This window comes from Chelonia mydas, chromosome 1 (assembly GCF_015237465.2).
Source record: "Chelonia mydas isolate rCheMyd1 chromosome 1, rCheMyd1.pri.v2, whole genome shotgun sequence".
Lineage (NCBI taxonomy): Eukaryota > Metazoa > Chordata > Testudines > Cheloniidae > Chelonia > Chelonia mydas.
The window spans coordinates 159,231,199-159,249,549 of record NC_057849.1 but is presented as its reverse complement, the minus strand read 5'-3'; the positions used below and the strand labels follow the sequence as shown (position 1 = coordinate 159,249,549).

Here is an 18,351-nt window from a genome sequence, read left to right as displayed (position 1 = left end):
AGATTTGTTTTGTATTCATTTTCTCCTCCCTCCCTCCCTCTGTGAAATCAACGGCCTGCTAAACCCAGTTTTGAGTTCTATCCTTGAGGTTTTGAGTTCTATCCTTGAGGGGGCCATTCAGTTTCTCGCAAAGCCATCCCCTTTGTTGATTTTAATTCCCTGTAAGCCAACCCTGTAAGCCATATTGTCAGTCGCCCCTCCCTCCGTCAGGGCAACGGCAGACAATCGTTCCGCGCCTTTTTTCTGTGCAGACGCCATACCACGGCAAGCATGGAGCCCGCTCAGATCACTTTGGCAATTAGGAGCACATTAAACACCACACGCATTATCCAGCAGTATATGCAGCACCAGAACCTGGCAGAGCGATACCGGGTGAGGAGGCGACGTCAGCACAGGGACGAGAGCGATGAGGACACGGACACAAACTTCTCTCAAAGAACGGGCCCTGGCAATGTGGGCATCACGGTGCTAACGGGGCAGGTTCATGCAGTGGAACAATGATTCTGAGCTCGGGAAACAAGCACAGACTGGTGGGACTGCATAGTGTTGCAGGTCTGGGACGATTCCCAGTGGCTGCGAAACTTTCGCATGCGTAAGGGCACTTCCATGGAACTTTGTGACTTGCTTTCCCCTGCCCTGAGGCGCAAGAATACCAAGATGAGAGCAGTCCTCACAGTTGAGAAGCGAGTGGCAATAGCCCTGTGGAAGCTTGCAATGCCAGACAGCTACCAGTCAGTCGGGAATCAATTTGGAGTGGGCAAATCTACTGTGGGGCTGCTGTGATGCAAGTAGCCAACGCAATCAAAGATCTGCTGATATCAAAGGTAGTGACCCTGGGAAATGTGCAGGTCATAGTGGATGGCTTTGCTGCAATGGGATTCCCTAACTGTGGTGGGGCCATAGACAGAACCCATATCCCTATCTTGGCACCGGAGCACCAAGCCGCCGAGTATATAAACCGCAAGGGGTACTTTTCAATAGTGCTGTAAGCACTGGTGGATCACAAGGGACGTTTCACCAACATCAACCTGGGATGGCCGGGAAAGGTACATGACGCTCGCATCTTCAGGAACTCTGGTCTGTTTCAAAAGCTGCAGGAAGGGACTTTATTCCCAGACCAGAAAATAACTGTTGGGGATGTTGAAATGCCTATAGTTATCCTTGGGGACCCAGCCTACCCCTTAATGCCATGGCTCATGAAGCCATACACAGGCAGCCTGGACAGTAGTCAGGAGCTGTTCAACTACAGGCTGAGCAAGTGCAGAATGGTGGTAGAATGTCCAGTTGGATGTTTAAAGGTGCGTTGGCGCAGTTTACTGACTCGCTTAGACCTCAGCGAAACCAATATTCCCACTGTTATTACTGCTTGCTGTGCGCTCCACAATATCTGTGAGAGCAAGGGGGAGACGTTTATGGCGGGGTGGGAGGTTGAGGCAAATCACCTGGCTGCTGGTTACGTGCAGCCAGACACCAGGGCGGTTAGAAGAGCACAGGAGGGGGCGGTGCGCATCAGAGAAGCTTTGAAAACCAGTTTCATGACTGGACAGACTACAGTGTGAAAGTTCTGTTTGTTTCTCCTTGATGAAACCCCCCACCCCTTGGTTCACTCTACTTCCCTGTAAGATAACCACCCTCCCCACCTCCCTTCGATCACCACTTGCAGAGGCAATAAAGTCATTGTTGCTTCACATTCATGTATTCTTTATTCATTCATCACACAAATAGGGGGATAACTACCAAGGTAGCCCAGGAGAGGTGGTGGAGGAGAGAAGCACCAGGAGGGGTGGTGGAGGAGGGAAGGACAAGGCCACACAGCACTTTAAAAGTTTAAAACTTTAAAACTTATTGAATGCCAGCCTTCTGTTGCTTGGGCAATCCTCTGGAGTGGAGTGGCTGGAGGGCCCCCCCACCGTGTTCTTGGGTGTCTGGGTGAGGAGGCTATGGAACTTGGGAAGGAGGGCGGTTGGTTACACAGGGGCTGTAGCGGCGGTCTGTGCTCCTGCTGCTTTTCCTGCAGCTCAACCATACGCAGGAGCATATTGGTTTGATCCTCCAGCAGCCTCAGCATTGAATCCTGCGTCCTCTCATCACGCTGCCGCCACCTTTCAGCTTCAGCCCTCTCTTCAGCCCGCCACTTACTCTCTTCAGCCCGCCACCTCTTCTCCTGGTCATTTTGTGCTTTCCTGCACTCTGACATTGTCTGCCTCCACGCATTCGTCTGTGCTCTGTAAGCGTGGGAGGACAGCATGAGCTCAGAGAACATTTCATCACGAGTGCGTTTTTTTCGTCTTCTAATCTTCGTTAGCCTTTGGGAAGGAGAAGATCCTGTGATCCTTGAAACACATGCAGCTGGTGGAGGAAAAAAAAAAGGGACAGTGGTATTTAAAAAGACACATTTTATAGAACAATGGGTGCACTCTTTCACAGTAAACCTTGCTGTTAACATTACATTCACAGCACATGTGCTTTTGTTACAAGGTCCCATTTTGCCTCCCGCCAGCACGTGGCTAGCCCATCCCCCCTCCCCGTGGCTAACAGCGGGGAACATTTGTGTTCAGCCACAGGCAAACAGCCCAGCAGGAACAGACACCTCTGAGTGTCCCCTTAAGAAAAGCACCCTATTTCAACCAGGTGACCATGAATGATATCACTCTCCTGAGGATAACACAGAGAGATAAAGAACGGATGTTGTCTGAACGCCAGCAAATATACACTGCAATGCTTTGTTCTACAATGATTCCTGAGTACGTGCTACTGGCCTGGAGTGGTAAAGCGTCCTACCGTGGTGGATGGAATAAGGCTGCCCTCCCCAGAAACCTTTTGCAAAGGCTTTGGGAGTGTATCTAGGAGAACCACGAATGCCAGGGTAAATTAATCATTAAACATGCTTGCTTTTAAACCATGTATAGTATTTTAAAAGGTACACTCACCAGAGGTCACTTCTCCGCCTGGTGGGTCCGAGAGGCAGCCTTGGGTGGGTTCGGGGGGTAATGGCTCCAGGTCCAGGGTGAGAAACAGTTCCTGGCTGTCGGGAAAAATGGTTTCTCTGCTTGCTTGCTGTGAGATATCTACAACCTCATCATCATCATCTTCCTTGTCCCCAAAACCTGCTTCTGTGTTGCCTCCATCTCCATTGAAGGAGTCAAACAACACGGCTGGGGTAGTGGTGGCTGAACCCCCTAAAATGCCATGCAGCTCATTGTAGAAGCGGCATGTTTGGGGCTTGGACCCGGAGTGGCCATTCACCTCTCTGGTTTTCTGGTAGGCTTGCCTCAGCTCCTTAAGTTTCATGCGGCACTGCTTCGGGTCCCTGTTATGGCCTCTGTCCTTCATGCCTTGGGAGATTTTGACAAAGGTTTTGGCATTTCGAAAACTGGAACGGAGTTCTGATAGCACGGATTCCTCTCCCCATACAGCGATCAGATCCCGTACCTCCCGTTCGGTCCATGCTGGAGCGCTTTTGTGATTCTGGGACTCCATCATGGTCACCTCTGCTAATGAGTTCTGCATGGTCACCTGCAGCTTGCCACGCTGGCCAAACAGGAAATTGAAATTCAAAAGTTCGCGGGCCTTTTCCTGTCTACCTGGCCAGTGCATCTGAGTTGAGAGACCTGTCCAGAGCGGTCACAATGGAGCACTCCGGGATAGCTCCCGGAGGCCAATACCGTCTAATTGCGTCCACAGTACCCCAAATTCGACCCAGCAAGCCCAATTTCAGCGCTAATCCCCTTGTCGGGGGTGGAGTAAGGAAATCGATTTTAAGAGCCCTTTAAGTCGAAGAAAAAGGGCTTCGTCGTGTGGACGGGTCCAGGGTTAAATCGATTTAACACTGCTAAATTCGACCTCAGCTCCTAGTGTAGACCAGGGCTTTGGCGCAAATGCTCATCAGATTATAAGTGAAATGAGTTTGCTAGACTCAATCTAATCAATAGCAGGCATTCACTCTGCAAGCATCGGATCTATTAAAAACACATACAAATAAATCAGAAGGCTAAATCCATCCATTCTTTTAATCACACAGGAATTATACAATCCAGTATTACTGAAGAGCTAAACTCATTGGCAGTGATACTCAGACCTCAGTGGTTTAGGAAACAACTTAGGGATCAACATTGCCCAAAAGAGGCACAGTAGTGTTAATTTATTGTTTCATTTACTATGATATTATGTATTCATATTTAAACAGTATGACAGGAAATACTTAGTTTTTAACATTTTATTATATATATATAAATTCTCACAGCAAAATGGCTGATCAAGTATTATTATTTTTGGTTAATAACATAGCAAAAGCATCCCAATTGGTTAATAATTAAATCACAGTGTTTTAATATCATGTGCTGCAAAGAGCCATAGTAGACATTTTAAAGAGTCACTTGCGGCTTGTGAGCCTCGGTCTGAGTATCATTGATCTATGCTTTCAATGACACAACCTAGTTATGAAGGTCAGGTTACAGACTGAACTGAATGAAATGTGAAAATAGGAATATTAAAATGAATTAAAATTAGATACCTGATATCCAGGTATCGATCTCACTGATTCCACCACAGCCAGGGACATCAGGTGCTGAATAAAAGGAATTCTCTGTCCCAGCTGGGAACACAAAGGAATGGAAACATGTAAAGTTGATAGAGCACATCCCACAGGACTGAGCCAGGCATTTCCACCACGACCTGAAAAAAATCCGCAACAATGAATAAACAAACATGTAAGAAAGAGAAATTGGTGGGGGGGTGGGGAGGTTTGTTTTGTGTTTTCAAAGTTCATACTAGTTAACGTAGAAAGCAGCAGCATAAGAATTAGTTTTTCAAAAATAGCACCCACTTGAAAAAATCTATACAGAGGGCTCTAAAACTGTTCCAGATTATTTCAAAGAAAAACAACATTCAATTTTATAGCTATTTTAAAGTATTGGTTTTGTTAATGTGTGTTCAGGTAATCATGTTTATAGAAACTTCATAAAGAAATCAAAAGCATTGCACATGATATGTTCCCAAAAATTCCTTGGTATCTTGTAGATCATATGTTTTTATGAACTACTTATGTTTGTTTTTAAATGAAAACGTACTTGTGAAACGTTCCTGGAGACTGAAGCCTTCTATCTATCCACAAAACAGACTCCATGCCCGTGGTTCTCAACCTATTTACCATTGTGGGCCACATTGTAACATTCTGTGTGTTATATAGGTCGCATCCACACCAATATACATGCTCCCTGTGTGGCCCTGAGGATGTCACATGAGCCACAGCTGTGTGCTGATTGGGCTGCAAGTGACCTGTGGGCTGTAGGTTGAGAACTACTGCTCCATGCCAATTCAAGGCCCAGTCCTGCTGCAGTGAAGTCAATGGGAGTTTTGGTTCTGGTTTGGTTCAGTGCCAACTGTGGTGATGGCAGTTTGTGTGATACAGAAGACTTTTCAGTAGGAATTAAAACAATGCCACCAATTCATTCTATGTAAGCTACCAAACATCCATGAGATAACTACTTTTGGTCATTTCTAACTTGGGCTGGATTCAAATTAGTAAGCGTAAAAGGGGAAAAAACTGCTATCCAATTATCAACCCCCTGGGCTCTCCAAAAATATTTTTTCCTGTGTCTACAAATTAGGGCTGTCGATTAATCACATTAATTCACACGATTAACTCAAAATAATTAACCATGATTAAAAAAATGGTGACTAATCGCAGTTTTAATTGCATTGTTAAACAATAGAATACCAACTGAAATTTATTAAATATTTCTGGATGTTTTTCTACATTTTCAAATATATTGATTTCAGTTACAACACACAATACAAAGTGCACACTGCTCACTTTATATTATAATTTATTACAAATATTTGCACCATAAAAATTATAAATAGAAATAGTATTTTTCAGTTCACCTCTTTATCGTGAAAGTGCAACTTACAAAAGTAGATTTTTTTTTGTTACATAACTGCACTAAAACCAAAAGAGACAGTTACCTGTTCTGTATCTGGCGTTCTTTGAGATGTGTTGCTCAGGTCCATTCCATATTAGATGTGTGTACTTGCCACATGCACTGGTGCCAGAAGTTCTTCCCTCAGCAGTATCCATAGGGGACCAGCTCTGGCACCCTCTGGAGTGGCACCTGCATGATGCAGTATAAGGGGCACCGCTGGCTCCCCCCACCTTCAGTTCCTTCTTGCTGTAAACTCTGACAGTGGAGAATGAGGGCGGGTCGTGGAATGGACATGAGCAACACATCTAGAAGAACGCCAGTTACAGAACAGGTAACAGTCTTTTCTTCTTCGAGTGCTTGCTCATGTCCATTCCACATTAGGTGACTCCCAAGCAGTACCATTGGAGGCGGGTAGGAGTTCACAGACATGTAGATTGCAACACAGCTCTGCTGAACCCAGCATCATCTCTGGCCTGCTGAGTGATGGCATAATGCGCCGTTAACATGTGAACAGAGGACCACATTGCAGCTCTTCAGATATCCTGAATAGGGATGTGCGCCAGGAAAACCTCCCAGGACACTTGAGCTCTAGTTGAGTGGGCTCTGACAATTGGTGGCGGTGGAATCCCCGCCAGGTCGTAACAGGTCCTTATGCAAGAGGTGATCCAATTGGAAATCCTCTGAGAGGACACCGGAAGGCCCTTCATCCAATCCGCTGTGGCAATGAAGAGCTGAGTTGATTTACCGAAAGGTTTGATACGTTCCAGCTAAAAAGCCAAGACTCTCTGGACGTCCAGTGCATGAACATGCCTCTCCTCACTGGTCTTGTGCGGTTTGGGACAGAACACTGGGAGGAAGACGTCCTGTTTCATATGGAAGGTAGACACCACCTTCGGCAGGAAGGCTGGGTGGGGCCACAGCAGAATCTTACGTATTTGTAGAAGACTGTGTACTGCGGTTCTGAGATCAAGGTTTAATCTCAGAGACTCGTCTCGCTGATGTCGTCACCACCGGGAAAGCGACCTTCCATGACAGGTGGGAAGGGGGCAGGAGCCCAGTGGCACAAAGAGCGGGCCCGTGAGCCTAGAAAGGACCAAGTTAAGATCCTATTGCGGGACAGGGGCCTGTACCTGCAGGAAGAGTCTCTCGAGACTGCTCAAGAATCTGAACGTCATGTCATGAGAAAACACCGTCTGGCCCTGGATCATCACGTGAAAAGCGGAGACGGCCATGAGATGCACTCTAATGGAAGTGTGTGCCAGGCCTGGGTTCCTCAAATGAAGCAGGTAGTTTAAGACAGATTGTATGGCAGAATGTGAGGGAGAGATGCCATGCTCGGACACCCAGCAGGAAAACTTGTCCATTTGGCCAGATAGGTCAGTCTGGTTGAAGGCTTCCTACTTCCCAGGAGGACTTGTTGGACTCCTTCCAAACAGGTCCACTCCTCTGGGTTCAGCCACGCAGCATACATGCCGAGAGGTGGAGGGATGCGAGGTTGGGGTATAAGAGCCGACCATGGTCCTGTGACAGCAAGTCCAGTAGGTCGGGCAGGAGGCCAGGGAGGGGCCACTGTCAGATTCATGAGCGTGCCGAATCAGTGCTGGCAAGGCCACGCTGGGGTGATCAAGAGAGACAAAGAGCAGGTTCTCATGATCTTTGCCAGGACTTTGCTGATGAGTGGAATCAGAGGGAATGTGTACATCAGGCTCCCCGACCATGACAAGAGGAAGGCATTGGAGAGGGAGTCCTTGCCCAGACCAAAACCGATGACATTTTCTGTTTTGCCTGGTGGCGAACTGGTCCACCTAGGGAGTTCCCCACCTCTGGAAGATGGTGTAGGTTACCTCCCGGTGGAGCGACCACTTGTGGTGAGAGGAGAAGGCCCTGCTGAGGTGATCAGCTAATATGTTCTTGACGCCAGGGAGGTGACAAGCCTCCCAGTGCATCTTTTGATTGATGCAGAAGTTGCAGAGACGGAGCGCCTCCTGACAGAGAGCCGACGAGCACACTCCTCCTTGCCTGTTGATGTAAAACACTGAGGCTGCCAGAACTCTCACTACCTTGACCGACAGGTGAGGTAGGAAGACCCTGCATGCCAAGCGGACTGCTCTGAGTTCTTTGAAGTTTATGTGTAGCGTCATCTCCTCTGGGGACCACATACCCTGGGTCTGGAGATCTCTGAGGTGCGCACCCCGGCCGAGGTCTGAGGCATCCGACACCAACTCGGACTGAAGGGGGTTGTCGAATGGAACTCCCTCTAGAACCTTCTCATGATCGATCCACCAACGCAGTGAGGTGAGTATTACTGGGAGGGGGGGAGAGGGCGGAGGGGGATGGTAACGATCTTTTCCAGGTGATCCCTGGACTGGGAATAGACCATAGCCAGCCATTGCTGCAGGGCCTGCATCTGGAGCCTGGCATGGTGGCCAACGTACGTGCAAGCTGCCATGTGGCCCAGCAGATGCAAGCAAAAACTGGCCCTAGTGAGGGGGAACGCAGAGACTTGCGCGATGAGGTCCGCCAATGTCTGGAACCTTTGTAGTGGCAGGAATGCTCTGGCGCAGGTCAAGTCGAGCTCCGCTCCAATGAACTCTATCCTTTGCACTGGAACTAACGTTGACTTTGTCATTCACCATTAGGCCCAGGGAGTGGCACATGGCCCGCAACACTGCAACATCCTTTTGGACTTGAGACCTGGAGCTGCCTTTGATCAGCCAGTCATCAAGGTACTGGTAGATCTGGATACCCCAGCACCTGAGGTAAGCCGCCACCACTGACATGCACTTGGTGAGCACTCTCGGTGCTGTCGCTAGGCCAAACGGTAGGACTGTAAATTGGTAGTGGCCAGGTCCCACCATAAATCAGAGGAAGCATCGGTGTCCTTGAAAGATCTCTATGTGGAAGTATGCACCCTTCAAGTTGAGGGCGGCATACCAGTCTCCTGGATCCAGAGAGGGGAGGATAGAGGCCAGGGAGACCAAGTGGAACTTCAGCTTCTTTAGGTACTTGTTACCTAAAGGTCTTGCAGATCCAGAATGGGCTGTAGACCGCCCTTGGCCTTTGGAATTAAAAAGTACCAGGAATAGAACTTCTTGTTCCTGTATTCGAGAGGAACCTCCTCCATCGCACCCAGCTGCAATAACCCTTGAACCTCCTGCATGAGGAGACTCTGAAGAGGGACAGGGAAGGAGCCTTGGGGTGGTGGTGGTAGAAACTGGGCGGTATAGCCCTGTGTTCAGAACCCAGTGGTCCGAGGTTATAGTGGTCCATGCAGGAAGGAAAAAGAAAAGGCAGATGGAACAAACAGAAGATGGATCCAGGGAATAGTCTGGTAGGTCGCCCTCGGGCACACCCTCAAAACAGTTGCTTGACCCCCTGCTTGTTTCTGAGCAGAGAGTGGAGGGTGGTGGCTCAGGCGGCGTTTGTAGCCCTTGGCCTTCTTGTGAAGCGGGTCCTGCTGAGGCTGGCTCAGTTTGAACCATGTACATGCCAGGCCTGGGACGTAAAGTCCCAGAGTTTTTGGGGTGGTTCGGGAGTCCTTTAAACTGAGCAGCTTGCTGTCTGTCTTCTCTGCAAACAGGGCCTGGCCATTGAAGGGAAGGTCCTGCATCGACGGCTGAGCCTCAGTGGACAAGCCCGAGAGGAGAAGCCAGGAAGCTCGCCACATGGAGATGGCGGAGGCCATGGTGCAGGCGGCAGAATCAGCCGCATCTGAAGCTGCCTGGAGGGCTACTCTGGCCACAGCTGTGCCCTCCTTGAGGATCACCCAAAATTCCTTCCTGGACCCTTTGAGAAGTGAAGCCTCGAAGTTGGCCATGGCCTGCAACATGTTGTAATCATAGCGGCCAAGGAGGGCCGCTCTGGCCACAGCTGTGCCGTCCTCGAGGATCGCCCAGAATTCCTTCCTGGACTCTTCGGGAAGCAAGGCCTCAAAGTTGGCCATGGCCTGCAACATGTTGTAATCATAGCGGCCAAGGCGGGCCTGGTGATTGGCCACTCTCAACTGCAGGCTGGAAGACAAATAAACTTTTTGTGCAAAGAGATCCAGCCTCCTTGAGTCTTTGTTTTTGGAGGTAGCCCCGAGTCGACCTTGCCTCTCCCTGTCGTTAACTGCCTCTACCACCAGGGTATTTGGAGCTGGGTGGGAATATAAGTATTCATGCCCCTTGATTGGCACAAAGTACTTGCACTTGGCCCTTTTAGAGATGGGGGGCAAGGAGAAGGGAGTCTGCCACAGGGCAGTGGTAATCTTCGATACCCCTTCATGAAGGGGTAAAGCCACCATGGCAGGTGTTGAGGAGCAGAGGACATCAAATACGGAGACCGAAGGCTCCTCCAATTCCTTGGCCTGAAGCCTCAGGTTAGAAGCAAGCCTCTTCAATAGTTCCTAGTGCGCCTTAGCATCATCCTAAGGAACTGAGTTAGGGGGCTCCATGATATCATCCTCACCATATGAGGCTGCTGGTATCGCAGGACACTCAACGTCTATTGGTTGTTCAGCAGGCTGCTTCCCTGGGTCCTCCTGGGCCTGTGAGGTCCTTCCCCCATAAGTCTCGGGAACTGGAGGGGGTTGGAATGTCGAGGCCGCTGACCTGTCTGAGGCGCCCGGCACAGAGTGCACAGCCTGGGAAGGCTGGGTGAACCCCCAAAGGTACCATGGGTACCATGGCGCCGGCCACTGTGCTTGGGACCATGGGACAGGTTTTGGTGCTGATGATGTAGGCGGCAGTGCAAGTATTGTAGGGTGTCCCGCAGTTACGGAACCCTGCTCCGTGCTGGAGCTATCGCCGGAGTGGAGTGGCAGCTCTTATCTGACTGGTGCTGGTCACTGCGCCTGAAGGTAGACCTGTCCGATTGAGATGAAGATCTTGGTCTGGGCCTTGGGGACTGACAGCGTTTGGCGGATCAGCATTGGAAGCCCGGCAATCTACACTTTATGCTACCCAACTGGTACCAGATGTCAAGTGGGACCGGGAGCTATCACGCACCGGTTGCTAGGAGGATCTTCCCAAATCGGGCGATCGCCATCTTGAAGACTGATGACGATGGGCTGGTGACCAGTGGCTTCGGTCCCCCGATCAATCCCAGGATCTGTACCAAGCTCTTGGCGATGTGAGGGGTCAGTCTCAGTGCCTCCGCCTCTGCATGCCTCAGTGGGTCTGTGCCAGGCTGCCGGTGAGGTACACCTCAAATCCTGCTGTTGGTACCCAAGGTCTCGGGACCAAAGATGGCTCCGCTGAGCCTGCGCCTCTAGCTCTGAGGCGTCACAGCTTTGGGCGGGGAAGCAGTGGTGGGACACCCCCCGTGATGGGGAACTGTGCCGCTGAGGTGGAACATACCTGGAGGCCCCAAGGCGGGTTTATCCCGAGATCGGAGTACCACCAGAGCCAGTGTGGGCGGCACCTCAAGTATCAGGATCTCCTGAGCTGCCTGCAAGGCTTCAGGTGTCGACAGCACCTGAAGCTGAAGGAGGCCTGTACTGCTATCCGGAGTCGCAGGCAAGGTATGGGATGGGCTGCACCGCTCAACTTGAGCTGGGGCCCGACTTCCCTAAGGGGGCATTGAGCTGTCCGGCGCGGATCTTGGCTCGTCCCCAGCCCTCTCCTTTCCCTTTCAGGCAATTATCCCGCTCCTTTTTCGTCCTGGGTTTGAAGGATTTAGGGCATCTAGCATGTAAATATCTTGCGATGCCAGCTAGAATGTGCCATGGGAATGCCTGTTCTCACTTTCAGGTGACATTGTGAACAAGAAGCGGGCAGCATTATCTTCTGCAAATGTAAACGAACTTGTTTGTCTGAGCGATTGGCTGAATAAGAAATAGGACTTAGTGGACTTGTAGGCTCTGAAGTTTTACATTCTTTTATTTTTGAATGCAGTTATATTTTTGTACATAACTCTACATTTGTAAGTTCAACTTTCATGATAAAGGGATTGTACTTGTATTAGGTGAATTGAAAAATACTATTTCTTTTGTTTTTTACAGTGCAAATATTTGTAATCCAAAATAAAAATAAAGTGAGCACTGTACACTTTGTATTCTGTGATGTAATTGAAATCAATATATTTGAAAATGTAGAAAGCAACCAAAAATATTTAAATAAATGGTATTCTATTATTATTTAACAGTGTGATTAATCGCAATTAATTTTTTAAGCGCTTGACAGTCCTACTATAAATGATCCACATAAACTACATTACTAAATAAATGCAATAAACTATCTTCTTTCTGTTAGTGTTGCAAGAAAACCTACTTACCTTTCCCTTGTGTTTGTCGAACTGCAATGGCTATTAAATCCATTTCCTGAGGCAAATTGAACATCAACCTGCCAATTAAGGAAAAAGATTGTCAGCTAGGTCAGCTTTGTTCATGAAAATCTACCATCAACATTTAAATAGAGGCTAATATTTTACATCAAATTAAAATCATTTATTCATTTTCAGTTATAATTTATGATTAGGTGAAAAGGGCAATGGAAAATCCAAAAAGAGAAGCTAACTGAAAAATGATCAAGTGAAATAATACTGAATCTCTAATTCTGGAAAAAAGATATGACCATAGTTCATTTAAGGTGCTCTTTAAAACGCTGATGGCTGTATTTCTTCAGTATTTCTCAGGGAAGTACTTATTTCTTCTAACTTGTGTCACTATCTTCAATAAGTGACAAGTAGCGATTCCAGACATTTGTTTCTACTTAGAGCAAATTTTTGTTCATACTCTAGAATATAACAGCAGCAGTTTCTGATTATTTAGAAAACCAATATGGTGGCAATAAAGCAGTTTAAAAGATACACTATCCCTTGAGAACTAATTATGATTTAACTACAGTAAATAAATCTACACCTTCTGAGAACTCTAGAGAACACTGGTTTGTTTTAGGCTTGCGCTCTGCTGTTAAAATAGTTTGACTTAAAAGAATACTAACTTTCCTCTGGGAATATGTAGAAAGTACACTTGAACACCACCAAATGAATTTAAAAAATTTAAAAAAAATCTTACTATGAGAACTGTTTAAAACATATTTCAACACTATTATGATCCTTCTTCATTTCATTTTAAGTTTTGGGGAAGAGATATATTAAACAGACAAAAAAGATCCCCATGATGTTACCAGTGTTTGGCTATACAAGATAAATCTAGTAAATAATTTATAGTCTGAAAAATCTCACTTTAATGCAAATAAAGAATAGTTCATTTAACTTAAAACTGGTTTTGCCTTAGGCCAGAGGTGAGCAAACTATAGCCCGTGGGCCACATCCAGCCCGCGGGACCGTCCTGCCCGGGCCCCTGAGCTCCTAGCGGGGGAGGCTAGCCCCTGACCCCTCCCCCGCAGCCACGCCACTGCACAGGGAGCGCTCTGGCCCGCCTCTCCTGCTGGGCAGTGCGGCTTGCGCCTGCCCACCTCCCAGGCTTTCCAATAAGCCTGTCCTGCCGCTCTAAGTGGCATGATAAAGGGGGGGGGGACAGGGAGCGGTTGGATGAGGTGGAGGTTCTTGGGGTGGGGGAGGTCAGGGGACGGGGAGGTTGGATAGGCATGGGAGTCCCGGGGGGCCTGTTGGGGGCAGGGTGTGGATAGGGATTGGTGCAGTCAGGAGACAGGGAGCTGGGGGGGGGGTTGGATGGGTTAGGGACTCTGAGGGGGCAATCAGTGGGCAGAAAGTGGGAGGGGGCCAGGCTGTTTGGGGAGGCACAGCCTTCCCTACCAGGCCCTTCATATCGTTTCGCAACCCCGATATGGCCCTAGGGCCAAAAAGTTTGATCACCCTTGCCTTAGGCACTAATCAGACAAGAGTAAGTGGCATTCAAAATTATTTCTTATGAATTTAGGAAGTAGATTCAAGGACTTCAAAGTCCTCCTGTAACCAAGATAATGACGCTGTATAGTCGGAACTAGTAAGTACAAGTGCACCCTCTGCTGCCTACTGGGAATGAAAGTTATGGCAGATAGCTACTGAAGGAGCTATTCATCTGCTCCCCACCCTTTTTTAAAAAAAAAATTTGAAATGTGGTATTTTATTAATGGCTGTGGCTAGATAAGAGAGAAAACAGAGCAAAAATACAGAAAAGTAACCACTTCCTGAAATCTCAGAACATCTCTGCATAATGATTCAATTGCTCACACGACTATCAAAGCAGTAGGTTATTCTAAGGGCGAAAGAGAGGTTTGGACTATAAAACACTTTACTAATTAGAAATACTGGAACCACAGCTGACTGAAGATTTAACAGGTCCAACAGATGTTTTTTTCACATTATTGCAGGAATCAATGTGAAACATTTTCAAACAACACTAGCCAGAAGATGTCTTTGCCAGTCCCACTTCCATTTCACATGAAATACAGCTTGAGAATTGTTTCTCTTGGACACGACAAATTGCTTATTGAGACTATGATTGCCTATCTATGGTCAACCTTTTGTATTGAAGTATACCTTTCCTTGTGTTGGGAGCCAGTAGCAGAGCCAGAGAGGTTCTTCGTACTCATTAACATCTGTTCAACTACAATACTGAATTCATGGTACTCCAACAAGGACATTAATTTAAATTTGGAAATGGGGCCAAGGACAGATTACAAATTTTACTGAAACAAACTTGCCTGTCACCTCTCTGTTCATATGATCTAGGTTCTTTAATTATCAGGCAAACAATAGATAGTCATGTTACAAAAAATGGTAAAAAAATCAGGATAGGAAAAAAGTTAGTTCTGAAACCAAACACAGACCTCTAAAACAAAGAGATATGATTAAGGGAACATATGCATGGAGCTGTTAGAGGTTTGGCAGCAGTTAACAAGACAGAGTTTGAGAACAGTGAGATTGTACTGTTTAGGCCAAGAGGAAATTCTGTAAGGAGGTACACAACATGGGGAAGTTCCTAATACCTAGGCTGAGACAACTGGAGGCAGACAGATTGATTTCTGCTATCTGAGATAGCCCTGGAGGCATTGCCACACAGCTCCATGGCAATAATAAAGTGCTTCTGAACTTAATAAATTGTGTTGTTTTTTTGGGGGTGGACAGGATTGTTTCGATTCTGGAAAAGAAAAGTTGTTTGAATTTTCTTTACTAGAAAAAAGCAATTGTAGATGCATTTTACATTCTTAGCGATGGATGTTCCCACTGAAGAAATAAATGATTATATTTGTGACAGATTAGATTGAAGGAGGAAAAGGGGGTTCATCAATGGCAAAATGTAATATGATGAAGTCATCTCATACTTTCATTTCCTCTTACTTCACTTCCCCCTTCATTTCAATGTTTTTATAAAGTTCTGTGTTTCTCATTGTTGCACAATGAATTAAGACAGAAGACCTCACTGATGAATCCAGAAGATTGACCCATTCAAACTAAATATACTCAACAGGTAGGGATAAAGAAAAGCATTTATGTGATTCTGGAAAAAAATGCTTTAATTTCATTTCAAACTTTCTTCACCACCACAAATTTTTTGCGGTACCTGACAAACTGTGAACTGGTCACTTCTGGTGTTTAAAACAACTGAAATATTAAATGGTAATACACTAGCACATTAATAATTTTCCACAACATAATTTATAGTCTATGTTGTCAAAAGTAGTAAACAATACTTAAATGGTTCATACAAATATCAGGGCCAAAGAACCATCAGTCCCCACAGCTAGCCAATGTAATGGCTTTTGTGTATATAGCAACATAAAATGGGAATTCAAACCACAAAAACTACGTTTGAATAATGTTAACAGCCTGACAACTATACATTTCATTGATGTTGTGGGTTTAAAGCTGAAAGTCTCATTAATGCACCCTGTTGTGTTACAGTATTGCAGAGGTATTACAAAAGGAAACATTACATTCCAGATGTTGAAATACCTGGGCATAGGTTAGAGACAGACTTCTACCCTTAACTCTGAATGTCTTTGTCCTGGATGGGGAAAGGGAGGGATTTAAAAAAAAAATCACACCCTTCAAGTTGCTTGATTATAGTTACTATGATTTCATTTACAGAGAATGCCATAAAATTGGAAACACTAAGTATTAGAAGATAATATTTTTTAGTCAAACTGTAAAAAAGGACACGCCACTTGATCCAAGTCTCCTATGATATTTCAGACAAGGAGGTCACCTGCCAACTCTCTGTTCCATTTTTATTACTTAACCGTAGCCATAGGCCATTATATCCTTCGCAGTGTACATATTGACATGTTTTATATATTTCATTATACTGCCTGATATCCGATGTGTAATCCATCATCTTAATTTAGGTAATGGCAGTTTGAGCTGGATACTTTTCTAAAGAATAAACCGTACTGAAACAAAGCCTTCCTCTTGACAGAGTTTAAAATATTTTCAATAGCTACAAAGGTCCATAGGATCATATAAAAGAAGATAAGTCAATCAAGGATCCAATGCACTGACATAGAAATGCTCAGACGTTACTATATAATGCCATTTATGGTTTTATAATTCAGGCTTTCCCCAGGAGCATCTGGGATGAAAAGTTGTCAGATCTTAAAATGCATTACTGAAAAGACTGTTACTTCTAAATGACAGTTCTATTGATATTTCCATTCCAATTCGTAGTTCTTACATTTATAAAAATACCCTTCGTAGCAGAATTCCGCATAACATCATTTTGTTGCACGCTAACAATAAGTCCTATAACAAATTTTAGGGAGGGATGGTTTTGCCCCTTTCAAAGAATAAAATAGTAAATTATTCACCAGGTAAGTAAGTTGTTTGAGAATGTACACAATTCAATTAAGTTTAAAAAAACAATTTCTCTTCCCCCAATAAATGTACATTAAAGCTAGCTATGGGTCTAGTTTAAATCCCACATAAGTCAGGAAATGCAGACTCAAGGCTAACATGTATCAAATCATTCAGTCTCTTTGCTAAAAATCCACGCCGTTTTCTCTTATGTACTGCCTGCCATTCACAACAGGCTAAAGAACTCTTTACCCCATTCCCAAGTTGTTATGCACTGTAAGTTTTCTACTTGTTTTTCTAACTAAACTCAAAATATACTAATAAAATGATGAGTTTATCTATGGGAACACAAAAGCATCTTTGTGAGCAGAACAGTTTTCAAGTTAACAACTCCTTCCACTGGAAAAAAAAGCTCATCTTTAACAATATATTCCACTAGATTTTTTGAACTTACCATTACCCTTTATTTTCACAGTGTAATTACACAGAAAAGGCCTCTAATCCCAGCTACTTTTTGAGAGGCATCTATTTCTACACAGTGTAGACTACCTGAAATTGTTGATTCTTTAGTGCAGTACTTGCAACACAATCAGAGACATTCTACCCTACCAGTCATTATTACATGTTGGAGTTCATCAATATGCCAGTAAATTTCTCTTTTATAGCAGAAATCCAAGCAGCTTCCACATAAAACAGCCTTTTCCCATATTAGTGCTAGTATGCAAAGTGATCATTTAAAGCAATAGTCTCTTTTAAGTCTCCAGGTATTAGTTTCCTGCATCCTCTTTATAAAAAAAAAAAAAAAAAAGCGATGAAGGTGTTCCAAAAAGATTTACAAAAAGCCTTGGAATTTTACAGTGCTAGTTTTTCCAACCTTGCTATAAACACATATTGTACAAAGAAGAATCTACCATATTAAGGTGATCATATCTTTTCTGACCTGTGTCTGCTGATACCGTGAACGAAATTGGGCTAACAAGGTTGTTTTACAGGAGTAGTTTTCAACCTTTTTTCATTTGTGGACCCCTAAAAATTTTCAAATGGAGGTGCAGACCCCTCTGGAAATCTTTACACAGCCTGCAGACCCCCGGCATCCAGGGACCACAGGTTGAAAACCAAATGTCTTACAGTTACACACACTCTGGGGTGGGGTAGGGGGTTGGGGGATTGTACTAGCAACAAGAGTGTCAACCATAGGGCCCAATTCTGTAAACACTTATTACTAGACATAGTGCTATCGTGAGGAGGATGAAGTCAATGTGGCTACACACAGTTGTGACTGCTTCATTTAAAGTGTTTTGAGGACTGGGCCCACTGACTGGACAGGGGATTGCTACTTTGGTACCTCGGCAATAAAAATGGCACTTATTTTTTTGTGCTCTTTGAATTTTCAGTTGGTAATTTTCTTGTGTCTTTATTCTACTTTTATACCAGATATTTTAAAATTAGTTCTTTGTATATGTTTATTCTACTTTTATATATACTTTTTTTTTTTTTAAAAAAAGAGACAGAATGTAAAAACACAGTAACACATAGCCAAAGGTATCAGGAAACATATTCAAATAAGAAGGGACTCCAAAAACTGGTTTGCCAACAAAATGCCAGTAAAATTTGAAGCCTGGGTTCAGACACACTGGTAATGTTCCAAAACTCAAAACTTAAAGAACTTCTTTATTCAGTACATCAGCGTCTCTGTGAATATCATCAAGACCACAAGGTTACAGTAAAGGAGGGAGTTTCCAAGGGA

The 18,351-nt window shown here is 45.3% G+C and overlaps 1 protein-coding gene across 5 annotated transcripts in view; it reads right to left on the bottom strand.

The window, feature by feature from the left end:
* The window catches only part of HLCS (holocarboxylase synthetase), a 211,741-nt gene that overhangs the window by 13,325 nt on the left and 180,065 nt on the right, over positions 1–18,351 (bottom strand). For all 5 annotated transcript variants that reach the window (XM_037904147.2, XM_043538247.1, XM_037904160.2 and 2 more), the window contains 2 exons: positions 12,180–12,247; positions 4,514–4,674 (listed from right to left, as the gene is read on the bottom strand). In XM_037904147.2, coding sequence (XP_037760075.1) covers positions 4,514–4,674; positions 12,180–12,247 — 229 coding nt within the window. The remainder of the gene's footprint in view (positions 1–4,513; positions 4,675–12,179; positions 12,248–18,351) is intronic.